General features: G+C 38.0%; 1 protein-coding gene across 1 annotated transcript in view; it reads left to right on the top strand.

The window, feature by feature from the left end:
• LOC124622421 (RNA-binding protein 28) overlaps positions 1–15,998 on the top strand; it is a 116,739-nt gene extending 100,741 nt beyond the window's left edge. Inside the window, exons 11-14 of the mRNA XM_047148114.1 lie at positions 600–817; positions 5,360–5,509; positions 14,644–15,078; positions 15,752–15,998. Of these exons, the coding sequence (XP_047004070.1) occupies positions 600–817; positions 5,360–5,509; positions 14,644–15,078; positions 15,752–15,868 (920 nt within the window). The 3' untranslated portion in view covers positions 15,869–15,998. The remainder of the gene's footprint in view (positions 1–599; positions 818–5,359; positions 5,510–14,643; positions 15,079–15,751) is intronic.
• The last annotated feature ends 383 nt before the right edge of the window (positions 15,999–16,381 follow it).

Raw genomic sequence — 16,381 nt, 5'->3', positions numbered from 1 at the left:
TTTTCCGGGATGCAAAATTGATGCTTGTGATAGATTTTCTCCCCACTGATCAAGCAATTATGGGACACAGCAAAAGATATCTGAAAAAGTCAAGGTTCGGCAAGGAAGAACGTCATCTTCCATCAATACAATGTGCACCTACACACAAGTGTCATTGCCATGGCAGAAATACACGAGCTAAAGTACAAATTGTTGCCACACCTGCCTTCTTTGCATAATTTGATTCTTTATCAGATGTCCATCTCTTTCCCAAGCTTTTCAGATTACCCTCATACCTCTGCTGGTGCTCTTTTTGTCTTCACTCTTATTGTGTTATGTCACCATCAGTTTCTCTCATTTCACAACTATCTTCATCTCCCTGTCATGGCACCAACAACATCTCCCCATCATGGCACCTACAACAGATTATTTCAGTCACATGTACTCTTGCTGCATATTTATTTATTTATTTATTTATTTTTTTCTCTCTGAAGCCGAATTGCAGTTCTTACCCAACCAACAACTTTTATTATTATTAAATATAAACAATTTTCCATTCTTCTGTGATGTTAAACATTCTCGGGAGAAGTACCAGGTTTCTAATTATGGCTTTATTGCAGTTGTGATGGCTGGAACTCCTGCAGCAGATGGTGTATCAGTTGCAGACATGTCTCGTCGGTTGCAATTAGAAAAATGGAAGAGTCAGATACTGCGCAATCTCAACATGTTTGTCTCGCCAACACGACTTATTGTACATAACGTACCACCATCTTGGACTGACAGTCAGTTAAGGAAACTCTTTCAGGACCATAGTGGTCAAGGAGCAATCATAACAGAAGTAAGTTCTTTGTTTCTACAACTTCCTTCATATTTGAAGTTAACAGATATTGAATATTGCAATAACTGTAATTTGCATGTCTGTCATTAAATTGTGCTGTATTGCTCCATATCTGTCATGCAACCAGGAAAACCACAACTCTAGAGGTTCTACAGGATCAGGACCCTTTCATCCTTCATGAAATGCTTTCCATTTTTCTTTCTAACTTTCTTTCATTTTTTTAGTTAACACTTCATCTGGCTTGTTATCAGATACTGTGTTGGTGCTAACTGTATTGTTTCCTACATCTGTTAGATGTCTGCTGATAATGCTTAAGAATAGGACATTTCCTGTCATGTATACAGGAAATTTCTGTAACCAAATTCAAAGCAACTGTGTAGGAAAAATTAAACTACTGAAATTTTGATAGATATTATCTTTCTATTAAAAAAGGTAAAGGTGTCATCAACACATTATACTTCCCATATTGTACAAAACAAAATTATATTTTAAGAAAATATGTGAATTGCAGGTTATAATTTGGCAGTGGGTGATGTTGATTGTTCATGTGATATGGCAGACCCTGTGACAGAATTTCTTTCTATAAACATCATCATGAAGTTGAATGTATGTGGTGGCGTAATACAATATGATTCTGTAGGTCAAGATACAGAATTGAATGTACTATTAAATTTTGGCTGTGGTGTCACAGATCCCGTCCTAACCAGCACTCTGTAAATTGGGATGTATTCTAAAAGAAGCACCAAAAGTGTATGGTATTTATAATAATATTTAAATAGTTTGGGTGCTGCTACAAGTAATTGATCTAACTACCACTTCAGAAATTGCTACATATACCCGGGGGGGGGGGGGGGGGGGGGGGATGATGTATGTCATACACCACTTGATAATGTCACCCTGCAATTCAAAGTTAATGCATTTTTTAATGACATGCCAGCAGTTTTATGTAGTTCACATTTTTTTCCTCAAGAGGCGTCACATCTGCAACAATACATTGTGCTGAAAAGGCACTACCATAGCTCTTGTTTATCGTTGCCAACTTTTCTTCTATTTCAAATCCATTCTGAAAACTTAGTCCAGCCCAATACTTTGTTCAATAATACAAATATGAACTACAGTGCATAATTATTGTTAGGTGGACAGTGTTATGAGACAAAGCAGTAGCAGCATGAATTGTTCCACCTGTTAATAACTTCTGTAGATTCAGAAGTAGGGAGACCGGAGCTCAAGAAAGTTTATTGTGGAATGTTTGTAGACACTATGTGAAAGCCAGTGCCTTGCCAAGATCATTATATCCTGATTAAGCTCATTTTACACTGTAAAAGATCTTTGTTAAATATCTTTATAAAATATGTTTTGTAAAATCTTTGATGGTGTACTGGGGTTCTGTTACCATATCTTTTCTAAAATTTAGAATGTGGTCCTAGCTTTTATAAAGGATTTCTCAGTGCACTTAGAGAGTGTCATACAGACCTTAAAGTGCAGGCACTATAACATGGCAATAAACTACAAGCAAAAACAAATAAGAATTTAGACCTCCCCAGGGGAGAAGAGTGAAGAATGAAGAATGGGAACAAGCCCCATCTCTTTCTCACAGGACTGGTAGGCTACATCCATGTACTGTGCACCTGCAAAAGCAGAACTGACCTAATGCATAATGGTCACAGGCATAGCTGATGCCTTGTGGTGTTGTTATGGTTTTATTCGAATCCTGTCATTGGCCAAGATTAATCTCTTCACTCATTTACAGTAAGACAAGAACACAACTAGCAATTCATAATGCAAAGCAAAGTGTCGCACACAAATCATTAGGTAATGGCTACAGCGTAATGTTTTGAGGAGGTTGGCAGAGTCATAAATGTGTTAGTTCAGGCCCAAAATTTACTGGTAATATATGCAATTGTAGTTCGAAACATACAGCACCTAAAACTGCCGCATTAAAAGTGTCAGTATGATGTGTGTTTATGTTTTGTTTTCAGTTCATTACCATTGCTTCATTAAGTTTAAATGGAGGGAAACTTATAATTATGATAGCACAAAAGTAACTGGGAACAGAGAGAATTTGAATGCACCAATAAAACAATGTTGTAAACAGTGGGAAAACGTTATTTCAGGAATGTACGTGGGTTGGGTAAAAAGTAGTGCCAACACTGTTATAATTCATTCCAGACTTAAGTGACAGATGGTTGTCATATTACGAACAGTCAATATAATTGTCCTGCATCTTGATCAACTTTCCTCACACAAATGGTGTGTGTCGTACACTGCTAGCAGGACCACCGTGTGGCACAGATGATGTCTTCTTTTGTGTTGTAGTGCTTGCCCCAAAGAGCTTCCTTCATTTCGATGAACAGTTTGCAATTGCACAGACTCGTTTTGGGTGAATATGCAAGATGTTCCAGTATCGCACAACCTCATGTACACAATCCTGCACAGGGTTCACCATGTGGCATCATGCATTGTCATGAAGGATGATGGGATTCAGTGCCAGAAAGGCAAAGGTCATACCTCTAGAAATTGCTGTAGTTGCTGCTTTTATTACCTGTTAGGGAACGTAAACTGGCCTCCTACCCTTTCAGAACGTACACACAGCAACTGACACAAACACAGCCATCACTGCTCTCTGCACTATATCATCTGGTCTTCTGCAATCAGCTGCATTTTACAGCAGTGTTGCCACTACTTTTTATCTAAACCTATTGAATGTGGTGTTATACTCTGTATGCGTGTGTGTGTGGGGGGGGGGGGGGAGGGGGGGCGAGGGGGGGCATACCTCGCTGTGTCCTGACTCCAAACCCACCATATCATTCCTTAAACATCGAGCCAATTGCGTCCTCACATGTAACTATGTCTTCTTTGAGGGAACGGTATATTAACAAATCCCTGGCAAGGCCATAAGTATGTGCATAACACCATCTGATACCAATGTATTTGATAGTCCATTTGGAAGAAACATTCCTAGCCTCCCAAAACCCCAAATGTCTTGCTGGTTCATGTTCACTGATGATAGTTTCATGATCTGGACACAGGGCCAAGACACCCTATCCTCAATCCTCCACAGCCTTTCCCATTTGTCTCACCTGGTCCTCCTCAGCCCAAGACACCACTTTCCTGGACATTGACCTCTACCTCTCTAATGGATCCATCCATATTTCTGTCCATATGAAGCCCACTTACCATCATCAGCATCTGCATACTGACAGTGGTTACTCCTTCCATCTGAAAAACATTTCTCCCATAAAGCCTGGCACCCGTGGGCAGTGTATCTATAGTGATGAGAATTCCCTTGTCCAGTTTACTGAACGCCTCACAGACAGGCACTACCCCCTAAATCTACTCAGCAAATAGATTTCCCATGGCATATCCTGACACAAGCATCCCCAGTCCTCCCATCACCCTCAAGAATCAGCTACAAAGGAGCACTCCCATCATCACTCAGTATCACCATGGACTGGAACAATTGAACCATATCCTTTGCCAGGTGTTTGATCATAACCTGAAGTGAAGGATATCCTACCTTAGACACTTCTCACACCATCCATTGTCCATTAAGCCTCCTCAACATCCAAGTACATCTCTCTGCCACTTCCAATCCCGATTCCTTGCCTTAGGGGTCATATCCCCGTGGGAGACTCAGGCGCAAGATGTGCCCGATTCTCCCACCCAGCATATCCTACTCCAGTGCTTCACAGGCTTATCGTTTTCCGTCAGAGGCCAGGCTACCTGTGAAAGCAGCCATGTCATACACCAGCTCTTCTGCAGCTTGTGCACACTACATGGGCTTGACCACAAACCAACTGTCCACTTGAATGAATGGCCACTGTCAAACTGTGGCCAAGAGCTGAGTTGACCACCCAGTGGTGGAAAATGCTGCTGAGCACAGCATGCTCGATTTCAGTGGCTGCTTCACAGCCCATGTTATCTGGATCCTTTCCTTCAGCTTCAGCTTTTCTGAGGTACATAGATGAAAGTTATCCTGGCAATGCATCCTTTGTTCCCATAACCCTTCTGGCATCAATGTCCACTAAACCCTTACATTCATACCCTCTTCGCAGTAGCCTCTCCTTCCTCTGTTCGTAATCCCCTCCCTATCCTGTCCCCATGTCATAGTCATCGTACACTGCACGAACTCACTGGCTCCAGTGTTTGCCCCGTGCGTCACATTCTTATTTGTGCATCTCCCTCCATTTCTAATCTCGCACACCTACTACCTCCCTCCAAATCATCAGCCACCCTTCCCCAGCCATTCCTACTTCCTGCTCCCTGCCTCTTTTCTCTCCTCACTCTCTCCACCCAGGAGCCCCTCACTGCAGTCTATATGCAAACTGCAGTCTTGGTATTGAGTATTCCATTAGCACAGTGTGTGTGTGTGTGTGTGTGTGTGTGTGTGTGTGTTTATTTTTATTTTTTATTTTGTTTGTCTGTTGAAATGTCAACACTTCCACCTTTCAGTGAGTTGTTACCTTCACTCCTAAGTTATTTATATTCTGCCACATATTTAAAATTTTAAATACTTATTCATACTCCTCTGTAATGTTACAGGCTCGTATCATGAGAAACATGAAAGATATTAATGCTGATGGCACTGGAAAGTCGAAGGAGTATGGATTTGTGAGCTTCTCTACTCATGAAGCTGCTCTTCAAGCTTTGCGTAATATTAACAATAATCCAAAAATATTCACACTATCAAAGGTAAGCATTTCAATGAAAAAATTCAAATGTGTTTTACAAAACTTCTCTGGAAAGTTTAATTCTTGTCTTTAGCAACAATGTCCCAAGCATACAAATGGAAAAAAAATCATTGTAATTACTAGAGCCATAAAGGTGCATTTCTTAGTTTAGAATCAAGTTACAGGCAATATGTATAACAATTTCCGCAAAAGTGTAATTAATATGTCTCATCAAAATTTTACTGTATTAACAAACGAACAGATGAGCTTACCGTGTAATTAGATGATTTGCAGAATGCTGCAGAGGGAGTTGTTTTGTACCTGTCTGAACACCATATAAGTACAGGGAAATAGAGGTAAATGCTTATATGCTGGCATCATTTTTATATAGAATCAGTATGATGAAAAGAGGAGTTCCCACACATCTAAAACTTGAACATAAAGTCAATAATATTGAAACAAAGAGTTGTTGTATTGAACAGAACCTAATCTACAGATCTACATTGTGAAAATTTCAACTATTTGTGAGAAATCTGGATTTACTGCTTTTTATCATACAAGAGTCCGCAGCTCGTGGTCTCGCGGTAGCATTCTCGCTTCCCGAGCACGGGGTCCAGGGTTCGATTCCCGGCGGGGTCAGGGATTTTTCCTGACTCGAGATGACTGGGTGTTGTTGTGTCGTCTTCATCACATCATTCGGTCGGAGAAAGGCAATGGCAAACCACCTCCACTACGACCTTGCCTAGTAAGGCGGCGCGAGTCTCCCGCGTCGCTCCCCTACACCCTGTAAAGGAGTATGGGACTCACCATCATCATCATCAAACAAGAAGAGAGGCTTCATATACATTACTTAAAAGATTCTGACAGAAAAATATGGGCGGGAAACATTTGGCTGTACAATCTGGTTTCAGCAGTGAATTTTAAAGATAGCAGTTTCCTGAGTCATAAAATTTTCATGGACAGTGTGTAAGCTCTTCATTGTTCTTTTGAGTAAAGCATCATTAGCTCAGGGAATTTTTCACTCAAAGTAGAATACACCAGTCACCAGTGTTAGAGTTCTTCCTGTGAAAGTTGACTGGGAAAATGTACCGTATTTACCCAAGTATAAGGCAACTCTGATTATAAGACGACCTCCCCTCCCTTTTTTTCCCCAAAAAAGCTACTTGTGAAATTTTTTAACATTTTCTGACTAAAAATTATCTGCCTGGAAGGTTAACATTATACCTATTCTAAATTTATGGCATTTATTGATTTTCTGCATTTTGATAATATGAGGAGAAATAAAATAAACAAAAATAAATAGTTTAAATTAATTTGCAGACTATTTTCCACACTTTTTGCTTAGTAACCCTGTCATCTGTTGTATCATTATTTTTAATCATCATTCTAATAACACAGCTGTGAAATTTATAAAGTATTTCTTCCGAATACTTTGCGATTTCTGAGTTTGTGGTTACCGTGGGACGTGAGAACACAGCTGTTTTTATCTGAATACATATCAGATTTCACTTGTTTACTGATGTGAGAATGTTACAATGTCTCTTCCAATAGTATTGTCTGCCTGCCACTCTTTCATTGAATGCATAGACACAGCTGCTGACTCACCCCCTTTCATTCCCATGATACGTCATGGTGAGTGTCAAAAACATTACAGCACGAAACACCTAAGTACGCCACTGGTCACTATCTAGACTTTTGTCATCTCTTGCAGAAATTAATACTATTGTTGACTAATTGTCCAATTTTAAACTAAATTCAACTGCGACAGAATGTGGTAGATGTTCCCAAAAACCAAAGTATGCATTGAGTCCCATGTTTGGCAACATGACACAATTGCTGCCCACTCACAACTTCCCTTCCCACATTCATCTAGCTCTTGTCCAAGCCAATACCACTGTTCCCCCTCCTGCTCTTCCGTAGTCGTGTGCTCGAGCAACTGTGAAACAGGGTCTTCAATATCTTTTCCGGTGGAAATCATATGTAACAAAAGCAACTAATCCATAAATAAAAGATTGCAATCATGGTTCAATCCAGTCCTCAAACTCACCCCCCCCCCCCCCCCTGATACCCGTGATCTGCTGACGTCTGTTGCTACTATCTCTGCATTGGGTTGGGTTTTGCCGTTGTAATTTATTCTTATGAAAACAGTTAGTGAACTTAATATGATTTATTTCGTTTTTTAGACATTTCACTGTGGATTAATTTTCCTGCTTGTTACATTTGAATGTCATCATCGTGTTCTAAAACTGATTAACAGCTGGCAATGTTTTTACCTGGTGGTCTAATACGTGAACAGCTACCGAATTATTCATTTGAAACGCACTTAGTAAATCATCACAATCTCTCATAATCAAATAAAATATTGATCTTGGGTACGAATCAAGTAATGTTTTTTGAAGGCCAATATTTCCAATTTTGAATGTTATGTATTCTTAAAAAGCAGCATCAGCAGTATTATTTTGTAGAAAGTAGCCATACATGTATGAGAACTTATATTGCAAACCTGTCCAAATACAACAAGAGTTTGTAAGGTGATAGAATTTAGAGCTGTTTCCTCTTGTGTTTCACAAAATTGTCAAATCTTAAGCAGAGCAATAGGTTGTTTGGCCAATTAATATTTTAATTTGTATCCCATGCACTAGCACCAAGCGAGTCATATGTCGTGCATATTCAAGCAAAGTTGATACTGTATCGAGCACTTCGGCATATCAGGAAATCTTGAGAGTTTTCAAATGCAAGTATCGTTTGCTCATCCCTGCCTTTCTGAATTCTTCAAAATAAAACTGCATGTGACCTCAATAGCCAAAGTTTCATCTGTAAGTGTAAGACAACCCGTATATACTCTCTCTCTCTCTCTCTCTCTCTCTCTCTCTCTCTCTCTCTCTCTCTCCCTCTCCCTCTCTCTTTGTGAGTCATCAGTCTTCTGACTAGCTTCATGCAGCCTGCCATGAATTCCCCTCGTGGGCCTTCATCATAGAGTAGCACTTGCAAATTACGTCATCAATCATTTGTTGGATGTTTTGTAGTCATGGAGTTAGGCATTCTAACTGCACCTTCAACTTTTTCTCCTCAAATAAATTCTGACTCTTTCAAGAATTCTCTCTCTCTCTCTCTCTCTCTCTCTCTCTCTCTCTCTTTGTGAGTCATCAGTCTTCTGACTAGCTTCATGCAGCCTGCCATGAATTCCCCTCGTGGGCCTCTTCATCACAGAGTAGCACTTGCAAATTACGTCGTCAATTATTTGTCAGATGTTTTGTAGTCTCTGTCTTCCTCTACAGGTTTTACACTCCAAGCCTCCCTCTAGTTCAATAGAAGTTTGTCTCTGAAGTCTTAACAGATATCCAATCATCCTGTCCCTTCTCCATATCAATTTTTCCATATATTCCTTTCCTCTCTGATTGGGCTCAGAACCTCTTCATTTCTTACCTTATCAGTACATCTAATTTTCAACATTTGTCTGTAGCACCAGATCTCAGATACTTCAATTTTCATTTGTTCTAATTTTCCTACAGTCCATGTTTCACTACCATACAATGCTGTGCTCCAAACATACATTCTCAGAAATTTCTTCCTCAAACTAAGGCCTATGTTTGATACTAGTAGACTTCTTTTAGCCAGGAATGCCCTTTTTGCCAGTGCTAGTCTGCTTTTTATGTCCTACTTGCCCCATTCATCTTTGTTTATTTTGCTGCATAGGTAGTAGAATTCCGTAACTTCATCTACTTCACAGTCATCAATCATGATGTTAAGTTTGTAACTCTTCTCATTTCTGCTACTTCTAATTACTTTCATCTTTCTTTGATTTACTCTCACTCCATATTCTGTACTCATTAGATTGTTCATTCCATTCAGCAGATCCCATAATTCTTCTTCACTTTCATTGAAGATAGCGATGTCCTAATTGATATCATGTCACTGTATATTTTAAATCCACTCTTGAACCTCTCTTTTATTTCCATCACTCCTTATTCAATGTGTAGACTGAATGGTTGGGACAAAAGATTACGTGCCTGTTGTACACCCTTTTTAATCCAAACATTTTGTAATTGTACTTGTACTCTTATTATTCCCTCTAGATTCTTGTGCATGTTGTATATTATCCATCTCTCCCCATATTTTACCCTTATTCTCACCAGAATTTCGAACATCTTTTGCCATTTGACATTGTTGAATGCTTTTTCCAGGTCAACAAATTTTATGAAAGTGCCTTAATCTTGCTTCCATTATCAACCTCAACATCAGAACTGCCTCCCCAATGCCTTTACCTTTCCTAAAGCCAAAATGATCGTCATCTAACACACCCTCAGTTTTCTTTTCCATTTTTCTGTACATTATTCTTGTCAGCAACTTTAATGCATGAGCTTTTAAGTTGATTGTGCTATAATTTTTGCACTTGTCAGCACTTGAAGTCTTCGGAATTGTTTGGTTGCTATTTTTTTCAAAAGTGTGGTGCTATATCACCAGGCACATACATTCTACACACCAGCGTGATTAGTTTTTTTGTTGCAATTGATTTGAGAAATTCTGGTGAATGTTACCTATCCTTTCTGCCTTATTTGATCTTAAATCTACCAAGCTCTTTTAAATTATCATTCTAATAGTGGATCCCCTATATCCCTTCAATATTGACTCATTTTTCTTCTTCTATCACATCAGGAAAATCTTCCTCTTCATAGAGGCCTTTAGTGTACTCTTTCCACCTAGCCGCTCTGTCGTCTACAGTTAATAGTGGAATACCCATTGCACTCTTGATGTTATCATCCTTGCTTTTGATTTCACTGAAGGTTGTTTAGACTTTTCTATACACTGAGTCAGTCCGTTTGACAATCATTTCATTTCAATTTCTTCACAGGTTTCATATACCCATTCCATCTTAGCTTCCTTGCACTTCCTGTTTATTTCATTCCTCAGCGACTTCTACTTCTGTATTCCTGATTTTCCCGGACATTTTTGTACTTCGTTCTTTCATCAGTCGACTGAAGTATTTCTTCTGTTACCCACAATGTCTTCGCAGTTACCCTCTTTGTATCTATGGTTTTCTTCCCAACTTCTGTGATTACTCTTTTTAGTCTCCATAGCCTTAGAGAACTAAAAAAGTGTATGTCTTAATTCCTTTGTTCTTCCGTATCCCACTTCTTTGCATATTGATTTTCCTTGACTAATTTCTTAAACTTCAGCCTACCCTTCGTCACTACAGAATTGTGATCTGAATCTATATCTACTCCTGGGTATGTCTTACAATCCAGTATCTGATTTCAGAATCTCTGTCGGACCATGATGTAATCTAACTGAAATCTTCCGATATCTCCTGGCCTTTTCCAAGTACACCTCTGCCTCTTGTGATTCTTGAATGAAGTATTCGCTATTTCTAGCTGAAATTTATTGCAGAACTCAATTACTCTTTCTCCTTTCTCATTCCTAGTATGAAGTCCCTATTCTCTTGCAATAGTTTCTTTTATTCCTTCCCCTACAACCACATTCCAATCCCTCACGACTATTAGATTTTCATCTCCCTTTACATACTGACTTATCTGTTTAATACCCTCATATACCTCCTCTATCTCTTCATCTTCAGCTTGCAACATTGGCATGTGTACCTCGGCAATCATTATTGGTGTTGGTTTGTTGTCGATTCTGTTGAGAACAACACTATCTCTGAACTGTTCACAAAAAACACACTCTCTGCCCTACCTTCCTATTCATAATGAACCCTACTCCCATTATACCATTTTCTGCTGCTGTTGATATTACCCGTAACTCATTTGACCAGGAATCATTGTCTTCTTTCCATTTCACTTCACTGACACCACAATATACCTAGATTGAGGTATCGCACCCATGGTCTAAGGGTAGCATCTTTGATAAGTAATCAAAACATCCTTGGTCTTGGGTTCAAACCCTTCACTTGTTAAGTTTTGAATAAAAATCTTCAGCATTGGTGGCAGAAGACTTCTGGCATTAGTCACCCTCATTATGCCAATGGCCTTGTCAAAGAGAGTGGGGAAGCAGTAAGAGGTTCAGGGCACTGTCTTTACTTCGGGGTGGGAAACTGCCTGTAAAGGTGGTGGGAAACTACCCCTAAAGGTGGAAGAATCAACACTGAGCAACGGCATGAGAATGCAGAAGGCAGTGAAAACCACTGCATTAAAGGCACATGATGTGTATCCACAGAACATATGGCCTTTAATTGAAAAAGGGTCTTGAGGATTTCTCCATTGGCAAAAGATTCCGTGAGGGGACTGTCAAGGGGGAAATAACCATGAGAAAAAGACTCAATAACCAATAAAATGATAACATTCTACAAGTCGGGTGTGGAATGTCTGAAGTTTGAACGTGGTAGGGAAGCTAGAAAACCTGACAAGGGAACTCCAAAGACTCAGTCTCGATATAGTGATTTCTTTACACCTAGAAAAATAGCAAATAATGGAACTATGGTGTTTTGCACCAGAATAGAAGGTGAATATGAGAGAAATTTGGTAGGCTAACCTTTCATAGGTCTGAAAAAAATGTGGAGTAAAAATTCGTTGAATATGGTTTTTTTGTATTATTGTGGTCATTTGAAGTTTTTTATGGATTGAGGCACTGTGTCATGTATATGAGGAGTAGACTTTACAAAGGTTTATACATTGTTTTTGTGCCAATGAGAATGTTAAATTGCTGAAAGTCATTCAGCCTGATTTATAGTCTGAAGAAGTCTCTGCGTCAGTGTCACTAGTTTCTGTGAAGAGTGGAATAAACTCCCCGACACTATGCCAGTCAAAATAGTCACAAGACTACAGAAGCCCCTTATTCAATGGTTTTTTGGTGCATAATTTGTTTTCCAACTTACAAAACAGTGCTATCAATGAATTTGTCTCATAAGATCTGCTATTGTAGCACCAGCTCTTAGACACTACTCTCTACAGAAAAATATATTGCAAAAATCTTTTGAGTTCATCATAAATGATCCATAGCAGTTTGAAAAAAATAATAATGTCCATAGCTACAACACTAGAAAGAAAAAAAACATATATTATTCCTTACTAAAGCTGTCGGTGGCTCATTAAGGGAGCTAAACATGAAGCCATGAGAATATTTGATCATTTGCATACTAACATAAAATATCTGACAGGTAGCAAAACAAAGTTAAAACTAATGTAAAATCATTCGTCCCTGAAATAATTTTTTCCTGGACAGCTCCTTCTAGTCTCTAGATTACGTGTTGTGTAGTAGACATATTTACTTTGCTGTTAAATATATGTTTCGCTTGTAATATGAGTAGTTTGTTAAATTTAATCCACTGCGCTATTTCATAATCTGTAAATGACCAGCAGGGAACCATACATCAAACAAATCATGTGGAACTGAACTATTCCACACCTAGCCAATAGATATTGTTAAAATGAAAAATGGAATGCAATTAAATGTACAGCTGAATAGTGCACATTCTTTGTTGCCATTTCATAACGTTTACCTTACTTCACCAAGAAAATCTCCAGATAAACAAATTTAGCTAATTTTCTGTGTAATTATTGTTGTAGATTGGGAACAAAATTAGATCACCATTGTAACGACAATTGCAGAAATAGTCCTCTTTCATATTTTTTTCCAAAATTTTACTGTATTGGCAACACAGGGCAGCTGTGAGCACATTGAGCTTGCTTTGATGACTATGTGGATGTAAAATATATTGGAGAAATTGCTTGTGATCCAGACTCATTTTACTGTATTGGCAACACAGGGCAGCTGTGAGCACACTTGGCTTGCTTTGATGACTATATGGATGTAAAATATATTGGAGAAATTGCTTGTGATCCAGACTCATTAGAAACAAATGAACATTTCCTTTGGGGAGATTAGGTTGGTTGGTTGGTTTGGGGAAGGAGACCAGACAGCGAGGTCATCGGTCTCACCGGATTAGGGAAGGACGGGGAAGGAAGTCGGCCGTGCCCTTTGAAAGGAACCATCCCGGCATTTGCCTGGAGCGATTTAGGGAAATCACGGAAAACCTAAATCAGGATGGCCGGACGCGGGATTGAACCGTCGTCCTCCCGAATGCGAGTCCAGTGTCTAACTGGGGAGATTAGGAATACTGCCTAAGGGAACATATTGATTGTTTTACAAACAGAATTCTTTTGTGGCCTCTTGCAGCCTGGAGTCACACAAATGGTATCGTTACCAGCTTTGACTTCACAGAAAGTCATCATAAGATGATTTGAATGCATTACATAACAATTTATCAAAAATTATGTGACTAAAACTTTGGTTCTAACTTTTGCAGAAGTACAGTACACATCCTTTTTGATGAGATACTGTGTAACCTGTTCATATGATCTGATGATCACTTTCTAAGTTGAAACCAGTAATGATACCATTTCTAATGAGAGGTTATTTTCATTGGAGTTGCCCAAGTAGGAGCAATTGTGAAGGGTTGATGAACACAGAATGGGAAAATATAGAAATGTATGCAAAGGTAATACCCCATTTTTAAGCACATCTTTTATGAAAACTGAAAGGCAAATAGGAAAAAGTTATGGGAAGATGTACAGATGTGAGAAGGAAACATCACTGAAAGTCATGACTTGGGAGGAAAATATGCAACAAAAACTGATATGTAACAAGTGATGTCTCTGTCTCATTGCACAAGTCAATTTTATTCACACAACTTTTGAAAAATTGACAACTTTTACAGTGATGGAAATTCTGACATGTAAAAAACAGAGGAGAAGTGGCAGGTACTCACCTAAAAATGAGTGGTAATATGTCCTCCCACACCTCTCTCTCTCTCTCTCTCTCTCTCTCTCACTCTCTCACTCTCACTCTCACTCTCACTTGATCCCTTCATTTTTAACTGGTATGTTCTATCTTCACTTCTGTAAACCAGATTATGTCCCCTATAAAAAATTTGGCAGGATCATTACAGGTAGCAGTACAAAAGTTAACCTTACTCTCTGTATGTCTCCCATTAAGCTGTCACCGTCAGCTGTTGGGCTGTTAGTTGAAAGAAGAGGGTGAGGATTTGAAAATATTGAGTAAACGATCCTTCAAACTACAGTTACTTGTTAATTTGAGCTCTCACAAATGTGGTGCCATAAGTGATAGTAAAGTTTAATTATAGTTTTCTAATTGTATCAGAAAGTTGCATATATTCACTGTGTTAGTAATTTTATTTTTCAGAGACCTATTGTTTCATTTTCAATTGAAAATAAAGCCATACTGAAGGCAAAACAGCAGCGGCTAGAAAGAAGTCGCACAAACAACCATCCAGGCAGAAATCCTCCAAAGACTGACTGGAAGTCTAACCATGTAAATATGGAGGCAGTTCAGCAACATGAATCAAAAAAGCAGAAGAGGAAGCGAAAAAATGTGGAAATGAGAGCTAAAAAGAAGTTGAAGAAAGAAAGTAATGCGGCTCATAATAATGAAACAGAGACTAATGAGTATGTTGGTATTATTTCAAAACCAGGGAATGTGAAACTTCCTACAAAATTTGCTCTTAAAAAGCAAGCAACTCTTCATGTGAAGCATGTGAAACAAAGTAAAAAGAAAGAAAAACTGAAACAAAGAAGATTAAAGCAGCATATTTCTCAAGAACCAATAAAACAGCCAAAGGTATGTACATAATGCAGTCTTAGAAATATTGTTTAAAAGAAAACATGCAATTTGAGAATATGAACAAGGATAGCTAGAGCTCTTTTCCAAAGTTTCAGCAAAAACTGAAATAATGGCCACATGACCTAGAATAAATTTAATCATCTTTTATTCTGTAAATGCAATAAGAGTTCTTACAAAGGGACAATGTATAGGAAATTTTTGAAAAAGTTGTTTTTGTAGGCATTCAAAACAGAAAACATAAAATCTTTTACTTTCAACCTATTGTTGCCCTTTTTTGTCACGTTGGTTACCTTACAGTTTGTTATTTATGATAATCCTTCTCACAACAGTCTCATTTATCTGAGTTTTATTTCCTTAAGTTACTGAGAAAATCTAAGAAATTGCAATACTTTAATTATTTACATGTAGAAGGCAAATTTAAATGTAACAGCACTTCAGTCTCGATGTTCATAATATTTTACGATTTGGTAAATAATGTAATTTATTTATCCACAGACATTTTGTTTTGAGAAACAATGTAATTGTTCAGGCTTTTGTACAAAACCTCCATTTCTTTATGCTGATTTTCTTGAAAGATACAACAGAGTTATTACAAATTTGTAACAATCCTCCTCCGTGTGTCACCATTCTGAATTATCTTCTGTATATTTATTTCATTGTTCTGTTTCAGCAAAAACAGAACAGCCGAAGAAAACATAAGGAAGAAGACAAAACATTAAATAAATTAATAAATGCGTACAAGTCTAAACTGAATTCAGCTTCTGACTTCAAGAAGTGGTATGAATGAAATGTAAAGATGTGTTTTGTATTTATTTATGTTTATGTAGATATCATATGAAACTTTAATTTTGTACAGTATTTTGTATTTTAATGCAGTTTCTGCATTATTTGTAAATAAATGTTTCAGTTTTTTATAACTTTTTATTATCAGAATATCCAACAAATAATATACATATCTTTAATACTGCCTTCAAAAGTTTAATATGCAAGACAAAAAAACTTTCACAAAAGTGACAACACTTGATAATGCCATGAGCTTTGATGCTAAAGGCTTTGATACTAAAATTGATGATATGCCATATTTTCCAAGCAAGCAAGAAAGAAAATGAAGAAGACATAATAATATATTGACACGTGATACAGTAAAGGATAAGGTATTCAGAGTTCATTTTCAAAAGAAGTATAGGAGGACCTTAATGTAGGTTAATTCTTACAGAGAAGAAAACAGCAACCAGCCACTGTTAATACTGCTATTTATTTTGGTAAATAGCGCTACCGGTTTCGAACTGGCAAGTTCATC

The sequence above is a fragment of the Schistocerca americana genome, chromosome 7, assembly GCF_021461395.2.
Source record: "Schistocerca americana isolate TAMUIC-IGC-003095 chromosome 7, iqSchAmer2.1, whole genome shotgun sequence".
NCBI lineage: Eukaryota > Metazoa > Arthropoda > Insecta > Orthoptera > Acrididae > Schistocerca > Schistocerca americana.
The sequence above is the reverse complement of the archived record's forward strand: the minus strand, read 5'-3'. Positions and strand labels throughout refer to the sequence as shown.